This window comes from Micromonas pusilla (genome assembly GCF_000151265.4).
Source record: "Micromonas pusilla CCMP1545 genomic scaffold MICPUCscaffold_9, whole genome shotgun sequence".
NCBI lineage: Eukaryota > Viridiplantae > Chlorophyta > Mamiellophyceae > Mamiellales > Mamiellaceae > Micromonas > Micromonas pusilla.
The window spans coordinates 498,352-506,133 of record NW_003315890.1 but is presented as its reverse complement, the minus strand read 5'-3'; the positions used below and the strand labels follow the sequence as shown (position 1 = coordinate 506,133).

Here is a 7,782-nt window from a genome sequence, read left to right as displayed (position 1 = left end):
CCGCCGACCGCGACAACCCGGGGAGAGGGCGCGGCGACCGCGCCGCCGCCGCCGCCGCGTACGTTTTACGGGTTGTCGCGGTCCGCCGTGGACACGAAAGCCGCGACCGCGCCGCAGGAGGAGGAGGAGGAAGGAGACGAAGAGGAATACGAAGAGGAATACGAAGAGGAATACGAAGACGACTCCAGATGGCTCCAACCTCCTCCGGAGCACGACGACGCCGCCGGGGAGCGTCTCGAAGAGGAAGAGGAAGACGAAGACGCGACGAGACCGGAGCGCGAGAGCGTCGCGGAAGACGCCGAAAACACATAACTAGCCTTCACGACGTTAGCACGCGCGTGATGTAGTAGAATAGGACGACGTCCGTAGTCATCACACGTCGTCCACGAGCGAGCACAGACCGTACGAGCTGCTTCCCCCGACGTCGACGTCGACGCGCGGCGCACGGAACGTCGCCGCCGCGGTCGAAGCCCCCCCCAGGCACCGATCGAGTCGCGCGCGCGTGTCCGCCGCTTTCGAGCGCCGCGTGAAGCCGCGTCGGGACGGTCTCGCGGCGTCGCTCGTCGCTCGCATCGCGCGTATCGCGGAGGTTGCTCTCGTCGCGTCGCGCGCGTCGACGCGCCCGGAGTGCACGAGCCGCGACGCCAGCGCCGCGCGCGGCGGCGGCGCCGGCGACGTTTTCTTCCTACGCCCGACGTCCCCGACCCTGGACGCGACTTTGGACCAATCGCGCGTCGAAACCAGAGACGACGTCGTGCGACCCATCGCCGTCGTCGTCGCGTCGTCGTCGACGATGTCGACGACGACGACGCGCGTCTCGTCGGGCGTCGGCGATCCCGCCGCGCGCGCGTCCTCCTCCTCCTCCTCCTCCTCCTCCTCCGCCGCCGCCGCCGGCGCCGCCGCCGCCTCGTTCCTCTCGTCCCTTTTCCCGACCCCGCGCTTCCCCGCCGCGTCCCTCGCCCTCGCCTTCGCCTCCTCGTTCACTAACGCCGCTCGAATCGCCTTCAACGCCGCCTTCCCCGACCCTTTATCCCTCAGATACGCGTACGGCACGGGCGGCAACCCCGCGGCTTTCATCGCGTCTCTCGACGCGGACAACACCGCGCGCATCGCGGCTCTCTCCTCCTCGCCCGCCTCCGCCTCCGCCGCGCCCGATCCTCTCAGCTCCTCGATCTCTCTCGCCGCCCTGCTTTCGAACCGCGCGACGTCGTTCGCCGCTCGTTCCGCCTCGGCCGCGAGCCGCGCGAGCCGCTCGCGCTTCTCCCCGCCTTCTCTGAGCGCGTCTAAAAGTTTCTTACGACGTAATCCGCGCGCCCAATTCGCGTCGAACCCGCCGCCGCCGCCGCCGCCGCCGCCGTCGTCATCCTCCTCCTCCTCCTCCTCACCCCCGACGCCGCCGCCGCCGTCCTTCGCGCGCGCGCCCCGCTCGCTCTCCGCCATCGCGCCGCGGAGCTTCGCGAACTGCTTCTTGCTCGACATGATGACCTCGAACTCGTCCAGCTCGATGAGTCCGCTGCCGTCGAAATCGACCGACGCGATGAGCACCTTCAGCTCGCCCTCGTGCCGCGTGCCGACGACGCCGAAGCCCTCGAGGAGCTCTTCCGCGTCGAGCGCGCCGCTGTCGTCGTCGTCCAGGAGGCGAAACACCTCTCTGATCTCCGCGAGCTCGTCGTCGGAGAGCTCGGGGAGGATGGAGAAGCCTCTCGCGACGAGCCACGCGTCGACGCGCTCGCCCCATCGCGGATCGCACGACCCGTCGGCGAGCGACGCGAGCGCGCGCTCGGGGAGGTCTTTCGCGCGCGCGCGCGAGGACTTGACCACCTTCGCGAGCTCGCGCGGCGGGGTCGTGTTCACGGACGAGCACCACGCGGGTCCGTCTCGCGCGGTTTGTTGTCTGACGTTCAAAAGCCGCGAAGGCGGCGAGGGCGAAGACGGCGGCCTCGACGCGCGCGACGACGACGACGACGACGACGACGGCGGCGTGTTCGTCGCGTTTGGCATCGGCATTCTTTTTCGGGAAGGGACGGGATGGGACGACCCTCCGCGGCCGACGCGCGCGCGCGGTGGATCCTCAAGCGTCGAACGCGATCGATGGGATGGAGGGGGAGGCGTCGATGCGACGGCCTCGCGCGGACGCGGTGTGACGCGTCGCCGACGCCGCGTGTATTCTCGTCGCCCGCGCGATGGACGAGCCAAAAAGAAACGCCTCGGACGAGACGAGACGCGAAGAGGCCGCCGCGCTGAGTCTTCACGAGCCTCGCCTGCCTCGGCGGGCGGGCGCGGCGCGATCGTCTCCACTCCATCTCGCGCGCGGCGCCGGCGGTCTCGCGCGCGTTTCACCGATGACGGCGACGATCGACGACGCGGAGCGGCTCCTCGTGTCCGCGTCGTTCGCGGAAGCGTCCGCGGCCGCGTCCGCCGCGCGCCTCGCCGCGCGCGATCCCGCGGACCGCGTCGCCGCGGAGTGCGTCTGGATCCAGGCTGAGTTCAAGCTCGGGGCGCTGTCGACGCACGACGCGGACGCGGCGCGGATGCTCGCGGGGACGACGCTCGAGCCGGGAGGGGCGACGTTCGAGCCCGCGTCGCTCGTGCTCTGGTGCAAGCTCCGGCTGCACGACGCCGACGACGCCGCGGGGGAGGAAGCGGGCGAGGCGGCGCTGTGGACGATGTTCGAGCGCGCGAAGGAACGATGCGCCGCGGCGCCCTCGACGTCGTCCCCCGCGGCGGCGGCGTCGACGTCCTCGCCCTCTTCCGCCCCCACGGGCGGAGGAACGCCGCGCGCGGAAGACGAAACGTCGACCGGCACGATCGAGGACGACATCGTCATGGGCACCGCGGCGTGGATGTACGCCGTGCACCTGCTGTGCGAGCGACGAAAGAGGCCGGACGCCGCGGCGAAGTGGCTGCAGTACGCGTGGGGGTTTCTCCCGCCGGACGCGCGCGAACGGCTGACGGACTCGATCGTGTCGTACTGCCGCGCGGGGGGCGACGGCGACGGGGGGGGGAGCGGGAGTGGTGGGGGCGAGGCGGCGGCGACGACGGCGGGGATCGAACCGGCGGCGACGGCGGGGGAGAGGATGCCGACGCCGTCGCCGGCGCCGGGGTCGGCGCGAAGGGCGCGGTCGAAACCCGGACGCGGACGATCGGCGGCGCACCCGCGCGGAACGCCGGGAGAGGAAGAGGGAGCGGGAGAGATCGAGATCGAGGCCGCCGGGGGCGTTCTCGAAGGCGACGCGAACGCAAACCGACCGGGCACGCCGCCGGCGGGCACGCCGCCGCCGCCGCCGCCGCGGAGCGACCGACCGTCGACCCTGAGCGAGCTGCTCGCCGCCGTCGCGGAGAGCGTCGACGGGTTGAGTTTTTCAAAGATGACGGACGCGACGTCTCCGACGTTCGTCAGGGACGCCGCGGTCGGCGGCGTCGCCGCGGTGCTCGCGGGCGTCGCCGCGTACGCGGTGTTCGCGGAGGCGAGAGGGAGCTGGAGGCGGTGGCGCGCGCGCCGAGGGAGGATGTGAGGACGTAGGTTGTCGCGGCGTTCGTTGTTGGTTTATTTAGACACGCGCCACGAAATCGACGCCTTTCGCTGCCTTCTTTTCCGCGACCGAAAAGACGCGGCGGCGCGTCGGCCGCGTCCACTTATCCCCACGCGGCGGCGCGATGGCCGCGACCGCGATGGCTTCCCTGAACGTCCTCGCGCTGAACCCTCGCGCGCGCGCTTCCCCGCGCGGCGCGACGCGCGTCGTCGCCCCGCGCGTCCTCGCGCGCGCGCCCGGGGTACTCCGCGCCGCAGTCGCCGCGCGCGCGACGCACAAGTTCGCCAAGTACCAGGGTCTCGGGAACGACTTCGTGATGATCGACGAGCGCGACGGACCGGTCGGCGCGCCGTCCATCACGGGCGAACAGGCTGCGAAGATGTGCGATCGCAACTTCGGCATCGGCGCCGACGGCGTCATCGTCGCGATGCCGAAGGGCAGCGCGGAGTACCCCGGGCGCGTCGTCGAGGAGGAGGACTACGCGATGCGGATGTTCAACAGCGACGGCACGGAGCCGGAGATGTGCGGCAACGGCATCCGATGCCTCGCCAACTTCGTCGCCGCGATCGACGACGCGGACCCCAGGGCGTACAAAGTCGGCACCCTCGCGGGCTTGATCCAGCCCGAGTGCAAGCCCGACGGTCAGGTCGCGGTCGACATGGGCGTCCCGACGCTGACCCCCGCGGACGTCCCGACGAAGCTGGCGGCGACGGAGGACGGCGCGGCGGTGAAATCGCAAATGACGGTGGACGGCGCCACGTGGCTCGCGACGGCCGTGAGCATGGGGAATCCGCACTGCGTGACGTTCGGGCGCGAGAAAGGGGACGAGAAGGGGCTCGCGGTGGACGACATGGACCTCGCCGCGATCGGGCCTTCGTTCGAATCGCACGAGACGTTTCCCGCGAGGACCAACACCGAGTTCGTCGAGGTCGTGCGCCGCGACTACGTGAAGATGCGCGTCTGGGAGCGCGGCGCGGGGGCGACGCTCGCGTGCGGGACCGGCGCGTGCGCGACCGTCGTCGCGGGCGTGTTGGAGGGGCGGACGGATCGGAAGTGCACGGTCGAGCTTCCGGGCGGGCCGCTCGAGATCGAGTGGCGAGAGAGCGACTCGAGGGTCATCATGACCGGGCCCGCGGAGCTCGTGTTTTACGGCGAGATCGACGCGTGACGTAATCAGTCGTAGATTATTCCATCGTATCTAAGTGTTATGAAGGATCGATTTATTGATGTATCGTAGGAGCGACACGCGCGCGCGGCGCGTTGGTTTCAAGGCGACGTGTTCATTCATCTCCTCCTCCTCCTCCTCCTCCTCCTCCTCCTCCTCCTTCTTCTTCTAACGACGCGCCGAAGCGGTCGAGGCGCGCTTGCATCTCCGCCTCGGACTCGTCCGCTCTCATCCCCGCGGTGGCGTAATTCGTCACCCCGTCCCACAGCGCCGCCTCCAGCCGCGACCCGCCGAACCACCGGCCGCGCATCGCCTTCACGCACGCCTCCGCGGCCGCGGGGTCTTTGAACCGGACGCTGACCGCGCCGTCGGGGTTCGTCGTGAACACCTTGACGGTCTCCACCGCGCCAAACTTCGCAGCCTCCGCTTCGACGTCCTCCTGGAGCTCCTCGCGGAACTTCGGGTCGGAGAACATCTCGTCGAGCGTGAACATCCTCTTCAAGATCGCCGTCGTCTTCTTGCGATCCTTCGTGTCGTCGAACCCGCCCCACCCGAGCGCGCTCTCTTGCTTCGCGATCGCCGCCCTCTTCGCTTTCTTACTCCCGCGCTGTTTCTTCACGTACGCGTCGCCTTTCATCTGAAACTTCGCCGCGGTCACGGACATGTTGGTCCCCATGCCGACGCGGAACGGCGTGCCGTCCAAGATGGTCGTCGCGAGCGCCACGCTCGGCTCCTTCAGATACGTCACCAGCCCGTCGCCCTTGAACGCGCCCGTGGCTTTGTCCGCGTACAGCTTGATCTTCGGCAGGCTCGTGTCCGGGTCCAGCTTGATGACCCCGCACTTTTGAAACACCTCCTTGACCTCGTCCGCGGTGGCGTCGTCGGGCAGACCGTCGACGTAGACGGACGTGTTCGTCTTGAGCGAGAACCACCCGTTTTCGTCGACGTTCGGCGCGGCGTCGGCGGCGCGTTTCGCGCGACGGTCCTTCTCCTTCTCGATCGCGCTGGACGCCATCGCGCTCAGCTTCTTCTTCTTCTTCGCGGCTTCCTCGTCCTCCTCCTCCTCCTCGTCGTCGTCGCCGTCGTCGTCGTCGCGCATGACGACGTTGCCGCTCGCGTCCACGTCCACGCCCGGGGTGGCTCTCGATCGGATCGCCCCGCCTTTCCGCTTCGCGTCTTTCAGCGCCTTGCCGACGCCGCCGCCGCCGCCGCCGCCGTCGTCGTCGTCCACGAACACCATGTCCGCCTCGCTGTACGTCATCGGCACGGGCACGGGCACGGACTCGGCGCCGCGCGGGACGAACTTCCGCGCGGTCGGCTCCCAGACGTACACGGTGCCGTCGTCGTCCTCGAATTCCTTCTCTTCCGGCGTCGCGTCGCCGTCGTCGATCGCGCCGTCGTTCGTCGCCGCCGCAGCCGCCGCGGTGGTTTCCTCGACGCGCGCGAGCTCGGCTTGGAACGCCGCGAGCTCGTCGTCCGCCATGACGAGCGAATTCGACGCGGGTGGGCCGTCCCCGCGCGATCGCTTCTGTCGTGACGAGATGCTCGATTCTGGGACTCGCCGAAAAGTTTTGCTTCAGGTTTAGGGCGGGGCGGAGAGAGCCCAGTGCGCGCGCGCGCCGCACGCTCGGCGAGACACGGCGGCGATGGCGACGCGCGCAGCCGCGCCCGCGCCGCGCTCGACGGCGGCGCGCGAGAGCGCGGGTCGCGGGAGAACCCCGCGCGCTCGCGCGGAACGAGCTTCGATCCCGCCGCGCCGCGAGAATGAAAAGTGCCCGCCGCGCGCGATTCCATGCCGCGCGCATCCGAACAAGCGACGCGCGCACCGCGCGGACGACCTCGTGACCCCGCAAGGCCGGTACCCCGCGCCGTGGGCCACGGACCTCGCGCAGATCTTCTCCTGGGACGACATCCTCCAAGCCTCCGCGCGGGGCGGGACGCCGGGGTCCGGGGAGGACGACGAGCGAATGCCGAAACGCATCGTCCTCGACGGCGCGAACATCGCGTGGTCGCTCGGGACGTCCATCCGTTCGCGGTTCAAGTGCCGTCAGTTCCCCCTCTCCGCGGGCATCGTCGCCGCGTTGGAGCACGAACCGTGGGCGAGACAAAACTACGACGTCGTCGCGTTCGTGCCCAAGGAGTACGTCGTCGGAACGCTCAACGCGCTCGCGGACGGCGGCGGCCGAGCCACGCTCAACGCCGACGTCGTCAAGTACCTCGGAAAGAATCTGTGGGTCAACACGAGGCTCATGGACCTCGTCGACGCGGGGAAGGTGAAGATGGTGTCGAGAGACGCGGGGTCGGAGGGCGCGAAGAGCGACGACCTGACGATCATCGAGTACGCGAAAGATAACGACGCGTGGATATGCAGCAACGACCAGTTTCGAGACCACCGAAGGAACCGGAGCCTCGGGTTCAGCGGCGCGAGGGATCTTAAGGCGTTCGCGCGGAGCCGGAGGTTCGAGCACGCGTTCAGGGTCGCGCCCGGGCTAGACGACGAGCTGTTGACCGCGATGCGAAACGCGAGCGGGTGGGTCGCGAACGTCGGCGTGGCCAACGCGACGCGCGTGGACGGCTCGCCGGTGCCGGAGAAGGTGAAAGCGGGCGGCCGCCGCGGCCCGGGCGGCGGATTTCGGAGACGACTGGTCGACGTCGGCGGCGCGAGAGGGCGCGCGTTGGAGGCGAGCGCGGACTTGGAGGAGAATATCATGGCGTCGATGATGGACGACGACATCATGGAGCGGGGGGGTGGGGATGGGGACGGCGAGAGCGGCGGCGAGGAGGACGAGGAGGAGGACGGAGGCCCGCGGACGAGGAACGATCACGAAAACGCGTTGAACGGCGTGCCGGCGTATTACGCGATGCCGCAGAGCGTGCTGCCGGTGTTTTTTGAGCCCGCGCCGACCGCGGCGATGATCGCGGCGAGGCAGTCGTTCTTGAAGCGGCAAGGGTGGGAGATGACGACGATGGGCGGGAAGTGATGAGGCGTGACACGATGAGACAACACGTAGCTTAATTAAGCGCTCATCACGACGCGAAACGTGGACTCAACCAGACCGCTCCGACGAACGAACCCGCTCGTAA

At 69.5% G+C, this 7,782-nt stretch overlaps 5 protein-coding genes across 5 annotated transcripts; 3 read left to right on the top strand and 2 right to left on the bottom strand.

Moving 5' to 3' along the window:
* Positions 1–372: 372 nt before the first annotated feature.
* MICPUCDRAFT_60718 (uncharacterized protein) lies at positions 373–2,007 on the bottom strand (the record flags this gene model as incomplete). The annotated part of the gene is made up of 1 exon (XM_003060903.1): positions 373–2,007. One exon carries the CDS (start codon positions 2,005–2,007, stop codon positions 373–375), a length of 1,635 nt encoding a protein of 544 aa, XP_003060949.1.
* Positions 2,008–2,183: 176 nt separating this feature from the next.
* On the top strand, positions 2,184–3,515 carry MICPUCDRAFT_41301 (uncharacterized protein; the record flags this gene model as incomplete). Its single annotated transcript, XM_003061165.1, has 1 exon — positions 2,184–3,515. One exon carries the CDS (start codon positions 2,184–2,186, stop codon positions 3,513–3,515), a length of 1,332 nt encoding a protein of 443 aa, XP_003061211.1.
* A 397-nt stretch (positions 3,516–3,912) lies between these two features.
* Positions 3,913–4,701, top strand: MICPUCDRAFT_44639 (uncharacterized protein; the record flags this gene model as incomplete). The annotated part of the gene is made up of 1 exon (XM_003061164.1): positions 3,913–4,701. One exon carries the CDS (start codon positions 3,913–3,915, stop codon positions 4,699–4,701), a length of 789 nt encoding a protein of 262 aa, XP_003061210.1.
* A 112-nt stretch (positions 4,702–4,813) lies between these two features.
* MICPUCDRAFT_19507 (uncharacterized protein) lies at positions 4,814–5,713 on the bottom strand (the record flags this gene model as incomplete). Its single annotated transcript, XM_003060902.1, has 1 exon — positions 4,814–5,713. One exon carries the CDS (start codon positions 5,711–5,713, stop codon positions 4,814–4,816), a length of 900 nt encoding a protein of 299 aa, XP_003060948.1.
* Positions 5,714–6,344: 631 nt separating this feature from the next.
* On the top strand, positions 6,345–7,679 carry MICPUCDRAFT_60714 (uncharacterized protein; the record flags this gene model as incomplete). The annotated part of the gene is made up of 1 exon (XM_003061163.1): positions 6,345–7,679. The coding sequence occupies one exon, from the start codon at positions 6,345–6,347 to the stop codon at positions 7,677–7,679; it is 1,335 nt and encodes a 444-aa protein (XP_003061209.1).
* Between the last annotated feature and the right edge of the window lie 103 nt (positions 7,680–7,782).